General features: G+C 40.8%; 1 protein-coding gene across 1 annotated transcript in view; it reads right to left on the reverse strand.

Moving 5' to 3' along the window:
- Nucleotides 1-17,415, reverse strand: part of TAF4B (TATA-box binding protein associated factor 4b) — a gene marked incomplete at its 5' end in the record, with an annotated part of 73,975 nt that overhangs the window by 14,824 nt on the left and 41,736 nt on the right. The window contains 3 exons of the mRNA XM_017738226.1: nt 10,416-10,472; nt 11,401-11,526; nt 16,861-16,991. Of these exons, the coding sequence (XP_017593715.1) occupies nt 10,416-10,472; nt 11,401-11,526; nt 16,861-16,991 (314 nt within the window). The remainder of the gene's footprint in view (nt 1-10,415; nt 10,473-11,400; nt 11,527-16,860; nt 16,992-17,415) is intronic.

Below are 17,415 nucleotides of genomic sequence, written 5' to 3' on the forward strand. Positions count from 1 at the left end.
ATTTTTTGGCAGAGGCAGGGGCTGAAAATAACTTGAAACTTCACAAACTATGAAAGATTGAGGCTTAAAAACTACTTAAGCGGGAGCAATAAAATGCTCAGAATAAGCATTAAATCTCAGCAATAAAATGCTGAGATTTTTTGGCAGAGGCAGGTGCTGACTTCCAGCCTCAGCTGCCCAGGCCTCCAACACCTGGAGCCACCCCTCCCTACAGGCAGCCAGGGAGCATCCCTGCAGAAGTGAAGTACTCCTTCCTGCCAGCAGTGTAGCTCAGCCATCACGATGGTCACATGTACACCAGAGTCTTCCTGCCATGAGAAGGGGCATTGCAACATGCCATGCACACAGCACTGCTCTGGGGAAAGATTAAATTCCTAAAAGCTCCAGTGAAAAAGAAAACCAGAAGGGGAAAGATGATTTTCTTTCATTTCAGAACCATTACACTTAAAGTAAAAGGACTTTTAAAACTATTAAACTTAAGACAAAGCAAAACAAAACAGAAGCCTTTATTAGTCTAGCCTTGTGCTTCCATCCCTGGGAATCACTAGAAACACATCCCCCTCCTCTCTCAAAAATAACGCCCTACAAAACACACAGCAACCAGCTTCACTGCAGTTAAGACTTGCCAAAAAGATGTGGCTGCTGAACACCTCTGGCTTGAAGCAGCACTGAAATAAGCCCCTCTCTCCTTTTTACAGCTGCTGTTGATGGGCAGCCATGGTCAAGTGGGAGGACAAGAGGCACAGCTATGAATTACACACCAAGAGGGCTTGGGGTTGGCATCAGCATGGGCTGGAGGGGACTGGGCGGGTTGAGGCTCTCCTGGTGGAGCACCAGGGTGCTGCTCTGGTTGAGGACTGGGCAGTGCCTTGGCACCATCACCATTTACCCCAAGGAATTCAAGCGGACCAAGCGTGCTGCTGGCACAGACACCCTGCAGGAGGGAGCACGGCTGCTGGAGGGCAGTGCTGGCAGAGAGCCTACCAATAACAAAGGAGAGGATGACACTTGGGGCACTGTATGAAAAAGATGTGCTTTCCAGAAGCAGAATTGATGCATCTTTGACCAAGCAGTTCCCAAGACAATGCCGGAATCACACGTCATTACCAACATCTGCTCTCTCCAATACATTTTCCACCTCCTAGCTAGTCAAAGGATTTTTCAAATCATTCAGAATCTCACCAGGGGTTTGGAGCAAAAGAAAAAAAAAATCATAGTCTTGTTGCATTCTACACATCTCGCGGATTTTTCTGAGAACATAATTAAGACAAATGAATTTAAACATTCAATTTCTATAATGGACTCGACAGATCCCCATTAAGCGATATGGGCAGGCATCCAAATTACCCTGCTGAAGCCAGCAAAATCATCTTTTCATCAAGTTTTGTTCCATTAAAAATTGCAGATTAAATGTCTAAACATTGTGTGAGCAGTTAAAAGCACAGGATAAAGAGAAGACAGGCAGATAATGTCAAGGGATACCCGAGGATACTGGCTAGCTAACTACTGCCAGATTTTCCTAAACGAGATTAGGGCAGAGCAAGAGGTGACTATGTGGAGTCAAATCTTTCTTTAACAGTTAGTTTTGTAGCATGTAAGTTAGGGAAGAAAGATCACTGCAGCAAGGGACAGTAAAAGTAGTATATACACTTTATTAAAATATAACACAGAGAAGCTGCATAGTTTCCCTTCCAGAGGTCAGTTTTATTAACATGGATGTCTGAGTACAATAGGATACAAAGAGAAACTGTCACACCCAGGTGAAATCATACCATCAAACTTATCTTGACAACAGATGAATCTTTTTCCTTGAAGACAGAAGTGTGTGATGGCAATTCCAGAGGAGCAGGGGGAAGCTGCACCATACATCAGACCCCCAAACTAGCAGGCTGCCCCTCAACCTGACTTACTTCATCTGCTGAAAGATGCTGCTGTTCCATCACAACACAAGAACCCAACACATGCTCCATTCAAAATTTGTTCCCCAAGAAGGGCATTAAGAGGGGATGGCTTCCAGGCAAGTGGCAAATGAATGTTCATGCTTCTTTTCCCCCCCATCCAATTTTCACATATGCTAAGAATTGCAGTACAAGGAGTTCTAAAATCCTGTGTATAAAGATCAAATTGCTACGAAAACGTCTCAGAACTTGTAAAATAGTCTTTGTTGCTGCTGGCCTTTCTAATAATAAAAATAGGGTTTAAAGTCTGGTCTTGCAGCAAGCAAGAATCTCTAGGGTGACACAATAACCATTTTAGTTAATCTGACCTGCAGCAGAAATCAGGAAATAGGGTATGTTTTAAAGTCCTTCCTTATAGTGAAATGGCATTTGCAGCATGGCTGTAATCACACAAAATGAAAGGTTTCAAAATTGACCTCTCTGTTCTTCACTCAATCCTCTGAGAAAAATATTTCTTTTCCTGCTCACAGAAATTCTCTCACGTCTCATACCCCACATTTCAGAAAATACGCAAAATCTATTTTTACTGTTACACCAACGACATTTTTGAGGCACTTTAATATTAAAAAATAAATTTCAAGTTGTATAAGAAGACAAGAAATGCTTCAGCTATGAGATGCTGAAACTTTTACTTAAAGCAATACTGCAGATTGGTTTTAAACTCTTTTGGTTACACAGTACATGATAATGTGGTTGCCTGCCTTATCAGAGCCTCAATAATGCAAGTTATGCAAATCTCGAGGTTTTCCCTAAGGAAGAAGAGTCCCTTAAACACAACTGATGGCAAATATACACTGCTATAAATAAAGTCAACTAATTCACAGCAGCTAATCCATGATGTGTACAGCAAAGGGTGGCTGTATTATCAAAGCTGAGGGAAAAAGAGTGTTACCCAGTTGAATACCAGTTCACTTTGGAAAAGCTGTAAATGAAAGCCTTTGTGTCTGGTCACAAAGTACCCGGCACAGGATTCAGGTATTTGGTATAAACTTTCATAGAAGACAAAGTACATGCAACATTTACTTAAAGACATTTACTCCTCAAAAAAATGTTTTACCAGGGAAGGTTTTTCTACAGGTAGAGATGAGATCACCTGCCTTAGCCAGGGCTCACAGAGCAGTAATGGGACTGAGGTTAAAGCAAAGCCGGAGAGGTGGCCCTTGTCCAGCAGATGACATGCCAGCATTGTGCTGGCACGAGAAATTCTTACCACTGTCTGTTCTGCAGGCACTTCAATATACTAAAATATACTTCAATATACTAAATATAAAATATACTTCAATATACTAAAGTACTATGAAACAAATCTGAGGAGTAGGGAAAAGAAATCTCTCTTCATTTGAATGCTAGGAACTTATGCTTAGGGAAAAAAAAAGCCAAGAAATTGTCTTGGCAATGCAATAACAAATAAATACAGCCCCATGGATGTAAATGAGCTCAGAAGAAATGCTGGCAAGACAGATGTGGCTAAACACCACAATCCTGGACTTGGTTATAATTAATACAAGGGAAAGACTTAAAAGTATATGTACTCTATATATATACTGAGTTCAATATTAAGTAAGAAGTGAGGATGTCTCCACATATGACATTACAGGCAGATAGAGTATAGGACAGATTAAATAAATATTTAAACTAACAGAAGAACTGGCAGGAAAGGAAACCAGGGAAGGCTGAAGACAACTTAATGTATGCCTAAGGGTTATGTGTGCTATCCAGCAATAAGTACATCAGGAGTAATAAAAGCACTAAAGTAGATGAACAAGAATTTGTATAAGACTTGCGGGGGAAAAAAAAAAGAAAGGAATATAGGCATACAAAAGAGGCAGAAGCTCCCAATTCTATCAGTTTCCACAATAAAGAAACTAAACAATAAATTAACAAATAGTAAAATTCAAAGTAAGTCAAAGAAACTGTGACCAAATTTCAATGTCTACCTTTTTCTAGCTCGCATCTGTGAAAAAAAAAAAACTCAAAACCTATCTGAGGCTTTTATTTCCCTTTACTGTGTATTTTTAAAGAACTAAGTACTGAGGTACCTTTTTAGTGGGGACACTTATCCCACTGAAATGACTTTTCTCTTTTTTCTTTCCATTCTTGTTTTCTGACCAGCTTTTTCAAGCGAGGTTTCACTGGGTTTCATTGTGTCCTCTGTTTAGTACTTTGAAAGTTGTCTACTGCTCTCAGTCACTTCTCCCTTCATTGTCTTTGGAAGAAAGAACTGCAATTTTTTTCACACTCCCTTTAAGCATTTTAAGGAACTTGAGAAGAAAATGAAAATTAAACCTTAAAAATCTGCTTTCAATCCCAAGCCTCTCACACTGGTTGTCATAAAGCTCAATGAGCATTACTGCCTCCAGCCTTTACCTTTCCTATACAAAATTTTCTGCCCTACAGGTTGAATGCAGCTGAATAGCAGACTTCTCATATGGGGGACATTCTCTGAGGAAAACTGACACTTGGAGGCTGCATATTTAAACATTTACCATAGTCTCCTCTTGCCTATAATGCAATTTCTCTTCTTGCAATTGCTTCCTTTCAAACTGTTTTAATTAGCCATACAATTAGTTTCCACTGACTTTTCCCTCTGTTGTAATTTAGATTTAACAGCAGAAAGGCAGAATAGCATGCACTGGTTGGAAAGGCAGTCCTGACTTATAATGGAGCTGTGTGTAATACTGTAGATTTCTTTCAGGTTAATATTCACCAGACCTGCTTCAGTGGCAGAACAGGCCCTACAGGGGCTGTGTCCCCCAAGACCAGGTGCTTTGTCTGTCCAAAAGGGTGCAATAAAATGCTTTGGAGAACAACAGAACATTTTTCCAGGATAGCCACAAAGTAATCTACCCATAGGAAGAGGGGAAAAAAATCCTTCAGTTGATACTTGACATTTCCTAATGTATAATTAGCTCCACACAAGGAAAAAATCCAGGGCACCGTGACTTCCTGACTCCTTATTTTGCCCACTCTTGCTAAGCATTTCCTATGTGTTGGAGTGTGTATTGCCTTTTACCATTTTTCTTTTTTGTTTAACATTATTGATACATTTCTGTGTTTTCTAGGACACTTGGAGCATGCATTCCCCTGTGCAGTCCCATCATCTTGCCTTACTTGGAGGCCCAGGGCAGTTCTTGGGTGTCTGGCATCAAGCTCTCCATGTGCTTTCAGACACTGCCTAGGCTAATTTTGCTGCAAGGACAAGAAACAGACTACAGCACCACACTCCAAGGCAACCTATTCCACAATAATATTTTGTTATCCTTATCCACAATAACCTTAATAATTTTGTTATCCTTATCCACAATAAGGTTTTGTTTCGGATGCTATCACTTGGGAGAAGACTGTTCAATGACCATCAGCAGGCAGGTTTCTCTATCTCATCATGCAGTCCACCCAACACTTCTTGGCAGAGAACTCTCCAGATCTTCACTATCATTTTCTTTTTGTACTTTCAGCCCTAAAATTTCCTCCGTTAGCAAGTTTCTAATCTAGGGCCGTACTCACAACTGGTTCTATGTCCATTCTCTGCCTCTCAGACAAACTGAGAAAAGGCTATTTGTAAATGCAGGAACAGAGTTAATGGAGTTTTGTGGGGGGGGATGTTTTTCACTAAAGGTAGTTGTTATCATCTTTCAGCCAGATGGTTTTAGGATATTCAATGCAGTGTCTCGGCTGCTCTTTTCTTACGTTCCTTCAGAACACCAACATGAGTATCACAAAGAGGCATTTGCTTCGCTTTTTAGCTCACCCAATAATATAACACTTTGTGGAATTTCCATTCCTGACTTTCTTCAAGACTTGTAACACACCAAATCTCTGATTAATCTGCAAGGCTACATTGCAGCTAACAAAATTTATGTCTCTTTGATAATCATGGGGGGTTTTTTTGTTTCTCAAAACATGCAGAAGCAGGTAAGAAACACTACAGAACAATAAAGATAATATAAATCAGGCAATTAAGCAGAAGCTCTTAGGATGTCACTGAAGGCTCATAAAAAAAGGCAACTGATCACAATGAGGTCTTGTTTTGATTGCAGCATCCTGTGCTTGCTTTTTTGAGAGATTCTGATTAACTTCTGCCCTGCCACAAGAGTGGTCTTAAATAATTTGAACTACTGGGTCCAGAAGACTACATAGAGAAGCAGCATTAAAAGGAACAAGAAAACAAATAGCTTGAAAATGTGAGTTGGAGGCGGTAGGGCAAGCAGTGAAGAATCAGGTTACAGTGACTTGTTACCTGAGATATGAGAGGAAATACGGGAGTTAGGAGGTTATATGAAACAGGGAAAGATGGTAACTGTTGAAAAGATACTACAGAACAACTAAAATGTCAGTCATTACTATGTAAAACCCAGAACGCACTGGAATCGTGCTGGCTCTTTGTTTGATCTTTTCAATAGGGTTGTTTTATCTCTACAAAAACCATAGGGTTTGCTATTTTCCTCACAGTCAGTTGATACTAAAGGTATTGAATTTTCTCAGCATCTCATCTACTGCCGTCTTGCATCCGTGTCAAAAAAATGCACGAGTGCGTCAAGCAGGCTGGAACAAGGGAGTGGGAAGATGTGTGCAGTCACAAGTGAACAGAGCTGCTGAGAGCAAGGAATGGGGCAGGCAGATCTGCTGTCCATCAGGTGCTTGTGCCACACACTCCTTCCCCTAACTCAAGATGCAGCTGCTCCCCTTTATCCACTCACAAGTGACACAAGGTAAGAGCAGGGATAAAGGTGGCTACTATGGAAATAAGCAAAGATGCTCTCCGTAAAATACCTGCTCACCTGCTCAACCCCAAGCAGCAATCCTGCCCAGATACATTCTGAAAGGTTTGCCCAGGCTCAGCCTTAAGCTTCCTGAAGCCATACTACAAAAGCACACTCACTTCTGAAGAGGATGGACAGAAGTACAAAGAAATTAGGAAAAATTCCTTCACCAAAAGGGTTGTCAAGGATTTAAACAGGCTGCCCTAGGAAGTAGCTGAGTCACCATCCTTGGTGATATTTAAAAAACGTTTAGATGTGGCACTTAGGGACAAGGTTTAGTGATGGTCCAAGACTTGGCAGTGCTGGGTTAACAGCTGGACTCGATGATCTTAGAGGTCTTTTCCAACCTAAATGATTCTAAGGATCAGAGCCTATATTTAGAATTATAGTACACACTGCTTAATACTGACACTTTTACAGGTCTTCTGGGATGCACTGTTCATATGGCTGGCTTGCACATTTGACAGTATCCTACACCTACTCAGTTTAGGAAAGCTCATTTCAGAAAAGGGGATGAAGGCACAGATACAGCAACAAGAATCACACTGACTGAACGTTTGCTTTGTAACTGGAAGCATTGTAGCAAGTAGAACAGGAAATAGCAGAAACCACCTAAAAAGAGGTATGGTTTAATAGTGCAAACATCAGGGACAATGAGAGGACTCTATCCTCTCAGTCTGAAGAGGCAGATAAGGCAGAATGAAAAACAGGGGTAATTTGCCCAGACTGCAGGAACACCACTGCACAAAGAGCTGGTCCATGAGGAGAGCAAGGACAAAATTCTTGAGTGCACAAAGCAGCAGCTTGGGGCAAGCCTTGCAGCTGTCTCAGAAGGAATGTGCACTTTCCATGGGCATTAAAATCTGCTGAAACAGGTGAAGGAGGGAAGTAAATACAGACTTAATTCATGGCAAGCTACATAGGCTAAGAATATAGGAAAGTAAACGACTTAGCATAGGGGAAGTTTGAGGCAATAGGTCATGCAAAAAGGGATGAAAAGGTCACAGCAATTATGTACAGCCTTTTGGATGAAAGAATCCACTGCAGAGTCTCTGGATGTACTTCCAGCAATGTTAAAATGTTGCTTCCAGCTACTGGATGACAGCACATCCTGGATTTATAAGTATTCATTATCAGGATGTACACCCTGCGTTTTAGGAAACTTTGCTTTAGAACATGCTACAGTGCCATTACCCCACACCCTCTCCCTTCTCCCAGGGCATCACCATCAACATAGAAAAGACAGCTTTGAGGAAGGCAGGTCCATATTCATTCTTAAAGAACTATAAGCAGACAATCAGACCAGGATTTCTGGCAGATACTCAACTGGAGTGACCTGGAAAGGATCTGATTCCAGCTGACAGAGGTATCAAAGTTTCCAAGTTTGGTTCCTTAGGAGCAGACTAGAACCACAACATGATAAGACAGATAAACAAGCCATTTCAAGCCTTCATCCCAGTGTACACCATGCTTCTGGGTTACCAGTTCTAGTCTTGGGATATTTGTTGATTTTTATTTTGCTCTTATTCCAGTCCTATTCATGCTTGCATTTTTTCAGTGCAAATGTGTGCAGACCATTTTTCCTCCAAACTGTCAATAAAGCGCTACATTTTTCCAGCTGCACTTGCTCTCATTTCCACTCAATCTTGAGATGGTCTCAGATGAAAAAGCACCACTGGCACAGAAGGTGGGTGTCCTCACTCTCCATGAGAAGCTTGGAGAAGCTTCTGGCTGCCTTATTCTCTAGCGAACAAAGCAGCAGGACAGAGGGCAAGTGAATACCAACACAAATATCTGTGTTGCCCCAAGAGGCACATCTGCCTCCTCTTCTTTTGGTGGAGCAGTTGGAGACTGTCCCTCTGGGAGCAGCACAGCATGGAGAAATGTGCAGGACAAAGAGTGATGCAGGTTGTGTTAGTGTGGCACAAGGTGAGATGCACTGAAGGAGGGGAGCTCAAGACATATCAGAACACCAAGCACTACACTTAGATGCCTTCTCTGCTCTGTTGGCTCCTTTTTTTGTACACCACTATGCCAGTTTTTATAAGACATCTCATGAACAATATCAGTGAATCTAACCCAACCATCTTTGTGTTCTAAATATGCAAACCACAGAATATTTTTCATGATCTTACCATTATTGTTCAGAAAACAAGAGAAAAGAAGCTGCATAAATGAATTACTCTGCAGTCTTTATTAAAAGAAAGTACATTTAGAAACAATCAGATGATGCAGAGGTAAAGTCACCTACAAAACAAGACAGATTAGCATCACCCACTGATTGTTGATCCTGGTGGCACTACAGGCAAACTGGGAAGGGCTTTAGGGCAACTTTGTACTCACAGATTGTAGGAATGAAGAAAGAGTTGTAAGCAGAAACAAAGAATTAAAAGATAGATAGTAAAGCAAGTTTCTTCTCTCTCATTTTACAAATTTCCTCTACTATGGTACAGATCCAGAGCATTGATTCGAATGCTATTTTACTGGATTTCCATTTGTTTTGCCTGGGCCTCTACATTAATCCAAACAAAAAGGGCCTTTAAAGCATTCATAAATAACCTGCTGCTGCTGCTGCTGGCACCTAGGAGCCAAGTGCAGCAATGTTAAGCAACAACAAATTTCATAGTTCAAGAGGCACAGTTAAGGAAAAAGGTTGCTCAGAAAATCACTCTCATTTAGCACAAAGATCCTTAAAAATTGCCTGAAATCAGTCAAGTAACTATAGAAACCAATTTCTTCAGCTCTGTATCACACGTCTCACACCTCAATTGTCTTTATTATCGTCTGCTGTCAGATCCTTAATCAGAAATGTGAACAGGCTTGATGATTTATTCAGCAGGGAAAAGAATCTGTAGGTCAAGTGAAAAATTTCACACACACATACACACGCACACACATCTTCAACCTTAGGTACTTTCATTTCATTCTGTTCCCAGTAGCTCTGGGGGCAACTCCAGTGAGATCCAATATTAAGGCTCAATTAAAATAAGCTCCAATTAGTGGAGCTTTTTTCTCTCAGGCTAGAAAAGTCAGGAAATGGATATTGGGAAATGTAAAAAGTCAGCTACTGAGAGGAGGCTGCAGACATAAATGAACTTATTTGTTGATTTCTACAGTTGCTATGCAGAGGCCTCTGGGAGTAAAAGCTTAACCAGTCTAAGCTATAAACTAAAACCCCTGCAGCTAAACATGAACTGTGTGAAACAAGGGCTCCATTCCAGAACAGAAAACTGCTGGGCCCAGAAAATTAAAAGCCAGAGGCATTTTCCATTTAAAACTAAATCCCAGTACCGCCTCCCAGCCAAAGAATTATAAGCAGTATCAGATTTACAAAACGAACAATTACCCTGGAAAAATGTAGCCTATTGTACAGTCCCAGATGCTAAATCTCAAAGTTTCTTTTTTTTTTTTTTTTTCTAATCCCACATTATATTCCTACCAAGTGTACTGCTGCAGTTTACAAAGGACTGTTTCTAGACAGGATTGAAACTGCAAAAATAAAATGTTAAAAAAAGAGAGCTCATAATTCATTGACCTCATTTGAAGCACTGCCCTTGCCTGTGGCAGTTCCTGTCCTTCCCCAAGGCCTCTGCAAATGGTATGCAGCAGCAAAATAAACCCTGACCTAATTGCCAGGACAGGGCTGCCAACCTTCTCTCAACACACAAAGGCAAGCATGGTAACTGGGAAGTCCTACCTCTTTCGCTTTCTGCTTTAACCACAGTTGCTCTGGATCTTCTTTATTGAAACGACTCTACCAAAGGAAGAGGAAAAAGATTGAATAGAAATTACTGGCATCCAAACACCATCCTAGCTGTTAAATATTTAATAAATGACAGTTTTCTCTGGTGATTGAAAGATTTAGCTCCAGGGGTGAATGCCTCAATCCAGACTGGCTTCCATCCCCCTCCACGCACATACGTGCACACCCCTCCTCATCTGGGCCGGCTGCCTCTGCTCTAGCCTGAGGCAAGATTAAGCTGAAAATGATGCTAACACTGTCAGTCAGGTCCAGTCTAGGCATGATGTTGTTCATGTCAGCAGCAGGCACTTAAAAAGGACAGGAAGTATAGGAAAGAAAGGGAGTTGTATTCATGCAAGCACAACACAGTTCTTTCAACTCTAGGTTAGGCTTCCACCCAAGTGGCTCCAGAATTTGGCTTGAAACAAAAACAAAAGAAAAGAATAAACAGAAGATGGTCAAGTCTCAGCTGATGAAGCAACATCTACTGTCATTTTTTTCTCTTCTTCTTGAGGTGAGGGAAGAGAGAAGAAACTTATTCTGTACTAGCAACAGCTCCATCAGGGAGGGGTTCATGGATGCTGTGGTACCAGCTCCAAGGCTCGCCTTCTGAACTTGACTACAGGAAACAGATTCATCTGCAAGGGTGGTGGATTTCACCAGGCTTCTGTTTCAGAGGCAAAAAGAGATCCAGGAAGGACATCTGTAGCTTTTTACTTCGGGAGTTCACCCCACCACACATTTCAAAGAACTCTTGTGGACTTGTTTTAAAATGTAAATAGGTTAAATCCTTTTCTGTATAGCCTCAATTGTCCTTAACATTACAGATTTTCAGTGACAAGGTTAATGGTTACTATATTGAAAGCAGAAGTAGGAGAAACCTGAAGATGTTCACCAATCTAGGGGACACGACTACTTCCTTGGAAAGCCAGAGTCTTACCTTGGCTGCTCGAAGAAACATTTCACGTTCCTCTTCATCTTTTCTCTGCTTTTCTAGGTGATCAAGCTTCTCAAGAAATCTCAGTTGTGCTCTGGTGTCACTACATACAACGTACGTATCACTCCCCTGGGAAAAAAAAGTTTGTTACAGACAACCAGGCTTTTATATCTACCACTAGAGCTAATAAACCTAATGGGAACAATCTGAAAAGAACAACACTATTTTTCTAAGCTGAAAAGTGTAGGCTGTTTTAGAAAGACTTCAGGTGGTAGGTAGTCATTTAGTCATCTCTCCACCGAAGCGTGTTTTCATGTGTCTGTGAATAGTAAGAGGTTATTGAACAAATGACATTAACAACATCCAGTCTATACTGACTACAATAACAGAAGTCTTCCCTAACCTTAGACTAAAGACTGAAATTTTGTTTTAAACCAGCAACCTCATATCCAGTAAACATGGTGGGGAAAAAAAAAAAAAAAAGAATTGTAAAGCAGCAGGCCATAATATCTTTTCTCCTTTGAAGAGAAAAAGAAAAGTAGAATTTGACATTTTAAGTTTTAGTGTTTTGTGTTCTAGTTTTGGCCATTTAATGCATCAGTTGAAACAAGCATCACCTGGTATTTCCAAAAAGAAGTTTTATGTATTGGAGGCGTGGTTTAGAACCAGTTATAATGAATCTTAGGGGTGAACAAGGTGAAATATATTATACACAGTTTATTATAGCTTTAAGAACATGTATCTTTGCCTCAGTGAATGCTTTCAAGTCACAGAAAAGTTGAAAGGTAATCTGGGGAAGTCATCTGGTCCAGCCACCTGTACAAAGCTGGGCCAGGGAATACTAATGATCAATTCCAACAATCTCTGGACACACAGGCATTGAAACAAGACTGAGGTCCTTTTGGTCTAAAGAACAACAATCAGTAGTTTATTTTACGTTCTATTTTTGCCCCCACTGGAAAGCCTGAGTTGACATTTACTTTAGCTCAGAAAGGCAGAAAAAGGAAAGATCCAAAAGGTGGTCAACTGGCAATGAAAAGCTTGGTTTTACTACTCTGCTCTTCCAAAGACAGGCTTCTTGAGCCAGGTATTGGCCAGAGGGCATTTAGGCAACACAAGACAAGGAGCCCAATCTAGATGGGGCATGTCTGTGCCACCTGTTTGTACCACATTTTAGTGCACGTCCTACAGTTGTCTTCTTTCTCTGCTACTTTGTGGACTCTTTTTTTTTTCCTGAGAAATCTATCCTGGGGCTTTTATCAGCCAAACACACTATGTACTTTCAGCAACTCTTCGTTCTACCCTACCCCAATCTCACACTGCAATGAAACAGCTCTGACACACAATTATTCTGAAGAAAGCACAGGATATTTTACAGCTGTATTTTAGGCAAGGTTCTATGTTAAATGTATGGACTATCAGTGACTTCAGTTGCTCAACTCTTAGTTTTCAAGGATACTATACTCAGACTCTTCTTCGCACACCGAGTTGTGCACTACGAAAAGATGGAAGGAAAGTACAAGTTTTATTGTGGGGCACTGTTGTCTCTGAATTTTCACAACTGAGTCAGAGCATGAAATCAATCTCTTTTCTGGTATTATGCTTGGTCCTTTTCAATCAGCCACCTCATCGTCATGTATTACCAACTGTGGCCCAAAACACACCATATGCTGCAACCAGAGATTTTCCCAAGCAGTGTCTGTGGCTCTGCAAAAAAGTCCAACAAACCTTTTCCCCCCTCTTCTATCACTGCTCAAGCTTTTTTAAACCGCTCCCCACAAAGCATATGCTATTCTTGAGTCATTCTCAGTACATCAGTACAACTTGTGTTGTAAAGTATTTGAACCTTGATAGTGTGCCCCAGCCAAACCATTTTTAGTTATTTTTACCAGAGCCCTCAGAGTGGGACCAGGCTGGAATTACCCTCACTGGCTTCACCTGGCCTTTCCACCTTCAGCTGCAGCACATCAGCCCCAAGACAGTTTTTAAGCTCCAGTCTGAAGGCTTGAGGGGAGAGGTGGGACAGATTTATATCAGCTTCTTGTCCTTTGCTGTCTTGTTGTTTGGATTTCCTGGACTAACTTGGCTGCCGATCACTGGATGGGTTTTGTTGTTGTCATCATCTCCATGATGCTTGCCTGGATCAGGAGCCCCACCTGTGAGAGCCCTCAGGAATTCATCAAGGACTGAAAGGTAAACTGTGCTGAACTGGGAAAGAAGAAGCTGAAAAACTAAATACCAAGACACCAAGGAATAGATAAAAAAGGACTGTGCTGTACTAGATTAAAACCGATCATGTTATCAGAAAAGTGCATGCAGAGCTCATGGACAGAAGAGAGAAACCAATCAAGCAATGTGAGATCTCATGCACAGCAGCTGGAAAATGTATATGTACTGTATTATGGATAAGTTGTAAAATGTACAAGTAGAGTAACATGCATAAGTAGTATAAGATAAGCAAGTGAAATGTGTAAGTACTGTGTTATGTAGAAGTTGTAAAAGGTGTAAGATGTGTAAGTAGTGTGATATGTGGAAGTTGTAAGTTATAAAATGTATAAGTAAGTGAACTGTGTAAGTACATACAAGGAGATAGAATGTATAAGTAAGCGAAGTGTACAAGCAGGGTATTATGTCAAAGCTGTGAGTTGTGTGAGTGCAGTGTATTTTAAACAATAAGATGCTTCTGCGTAATCATATTGATTCATTGATCAGAAGGCATGAGTTCCCGCAAACTTGTTTTGAAGCACCAGCTCATAATAATTCACCACCATGCCACAATCCTTTTAACAGGACAAAGAAGAAAGCTGTAGTACCAGAAGATTATTTTTTCCAAAGTTTAGAACTGTTTCACTTTGGAATACCCAGATATTTACACATTTTAAGACAAATCCATGACTCTATACCACCCAGCAATGTAAGTCTCTCAACCAGAAGCTCCCCAGTGCACTACCATGACCTTATATGGGACAAGAAATAGGTGCATCCATAACAGTATTTCAGCTCATCACCTGTTTTAAGACAGCTTATTTCAGGAGTTATAACTGCAGGGGTTCCTCTTTTAAATTTTGTCCTACTCCATAAACTTCTCTGTGGTCATTCAGCAGGGAATTGCTGAGACAGGAAACGTTACATTGTACCCCTGCTCACGACTCGTAGCCGGTGCTGCCATGATGAAGCATTATCACCCACATCCTATGGCCCTACAGATAATGCAGTTTAGTGTTGTGGCATTTCAGTGCTACTGCATGAGGGGGAAATGTTTTCATGGACTGTTGTTTTTGCCCAGCACCATACCATGCCTCTTGGAGCCATGAGCTCAGGGGCTCCAGCCACAGGAGCATGGCAGCTGTTTCATGCTGGGATGAACCCACATAAAAACCCTTTCCCTTTACGGTCTTACAAAGGCTCTAACACGAGCACTGCAACAAGAGCTGCATCACAGAGAGCAGCTCACAACCATCTGAAAGGCTATTCCTACTTCCCATAAAGAGACCACCATCACAGTTTTATCCCTATTAAGTTAGTGACTTCCAATTATATTGTTTTTTCTTAAATTTAGCAAAAAAAGTACAAAAGTTGACAAGCCTACATGATGGCATGGCATGAAGTTTTTACCCTGCCAATTCACTCTCTCTGAAGGGCGGTCTGTCAGATGAAAGCTTCCAGGCATGAGCTGAGCAAATTGGGAAGAAGAGTTTCCTGAGTATGATCCCATGAATTACTGGCCTTTCTACACCAACTCCTACCCTAACAAGAGCTACCTTGGTTTTACCACACCTATCCCTGTTACTGTCTTTTTGTAATGAAGATAGGTCAATACAAAGTCTTATGGAGCAACCACCTGACCCTCCTGGAAAGGCTCTGGGAATTTATCTGACATACAAGCAGCCCACATGGCGCGAGGGTACCCATCACTAGCCATGAGAGAAAAGGGAACAGGAGGTAAGCACTGGGGGAGATGGAATACAGGGCTGTATAAATACCTACATTAATACATAACGGGACTCCAACACCCTGCAGTGTTCTCTTCTTGAACTTAAGATTTCTCAAAGCCTGTCAGCATCTCTCACAATAACATTACTCACAAAGGTAATCCTGTAGGACACTCCTCTGCCGCGTAATACCATCTTCCTAACAAAAGAGGGGATCTGTGCCTCTAAGATTACTGTGCCAGTTACTTTTGCTTTTTTTTGTTTGTTTTGCGTTTGAGAAAAGAGGAAAAGAAAGCCAGCTTATTGCAATCTTATAATCTTATCATTGCTTCCGGCAATTCAATCAGACAAAAACCTATCTGTTTTTCTATTGCTTTAGTTCCATGAGAAAGAAACCAGTCCTATCCAGCCTACTGCCCAAAAACATTTCCTTCTGTTCTCGATGTCTGCAAGACACTAAGTCCTACTGGTTACTCAGGACTTCAGCTTCCTCCTCACTTTTGCTCACAAGCTCAATTGTACCTACAACTTTGGAGAAACAACATACAGCATGTGCAGTTTTCTAAAGTCTTTTCATAAAAAACTGTACTTTTCCTATATTCATTTTCTTTTCTATCACATCCTCTTCTGGCAAGGAACAGAATACTCCAACTGCTCCAGACAACACTGTAAATACTTAGAAGCTTCCAAATAGCTCTTTACTGTTGCTGCTCCAGTACTGAAAAGCCTATAAAAAGTGTTCAGTACAAAAATAACTCCTATTCCATAGGTTGCTCTTGTTAAATTTCATTAAGTGTCAAGTTCTTGTAAAAAAACTCAGACCTGAACAAACAGGAACCTAAGAGTTTACAAATACATTTGCCTCTGACTTCTTTTATTTTTTCTAAAACAGCTTCAGAATGAAAGAATTAAGGATTAGTATCTTGTTATGGAACGACAAAAGAAAAACAGAAAGAGATGGTTTGGCCCGTAAATTATCACTTCCCATAGCTCAGTGGGCCACAATATACTTTATATTGAATTAAGCTAATACAAGATGGAGAAGAGGGAATATGAGGTATCATGGGGGCAAAAAAAATATCTTAAGATGACAAGGGCCTCTGCCTTCACAAGAAGCACTTTCTAAAAGTAAAATAATCAATTTGGTTTCCCAAGGCTTTTTACTGAGCCAATACTGCAGTTCCACCAACGGTAAATGCGTAAGGAAAACACAAGCCCCTAAATCAACCCACCATCAAAAGCATTCAAAGTTAGCTTTACATTTACATGTAAGAGACTTTGTGTAACAGCCACCACTGCTATGGAAGAGTAGAAACACATGCATTTAGGCTTATGCTGGGCTCTACGAGCACCTGTGCAACAAGTCACATGGAACAGTTATTAGCTGGCCTAGAAACAGCTAAAACCAGCCTTCGGTAGATAGTGAGAACGCCAATGCTGCCTGTGATGTGCCCACACTTGGAAGAGGTTTACCTTCAAGGCTGCAAAGCAGGAAAACTTTGGTGCAAAACTTGCTAATGATTTCCTTTACCTTGTGGGTTGATACTCTGTGCCGAGCAATTACAGTTAGTTTTTCTAGGAGCCCTCGTAATCTCTCCTGTGTAGCGTGGGAGATCAAGTTCACAACATCAGAGTTAAGTTCTATAATGTCATGCCTTTTACCTGTGGAAGCAGAGAAAATCCATTACGTGTTTTAGTAGTAGCTGATAATTGAAATAATTAGCACAGCAGGTATTCTGTTCCCCCTGGAAGTCATACCCATTATGAATAAAGGTTTGGAGATTATGATTTTCCTGGTAAAGTCACAACTTCAAAGATCTTAGACATTACATTAATAAAACTTAGCCTGGAGCTTCAGAAAATATAGACATTGTTTCACTTAGCCTCCAGAACCACTCTCCTTGCAAGGTCATTTATAGGACAAAGTTAATAAGAACACAAATCAAGCTTCATGTTCAGGGAGGGGGAGAAGCGGTAGCTGTAGAAATTAGTGCCATATTCTGTTAATTCCAGTAATTAAAAAAATACAGAATTACATTTTGCCCTGCTTGACACCGTGCTTGTTAACAACTCATGACATTTATTT

The sequence above is a fragment of the Corvus brachyrhynchos genome, unplaced genomic scaffold (genome assembly GCF_000691975.1).
Source record: "Corvus brachyrhynchos isolate BGI_N302 unplaced genomic scaffold, ASM69197v1 scaffold106, whole genome shotgun sequence".
NCBI lineage: Eukaryota > Metazoa > Chordata > Aves > Passeriformes > Corvidae > Corvus > Corvus brachyrhynchos.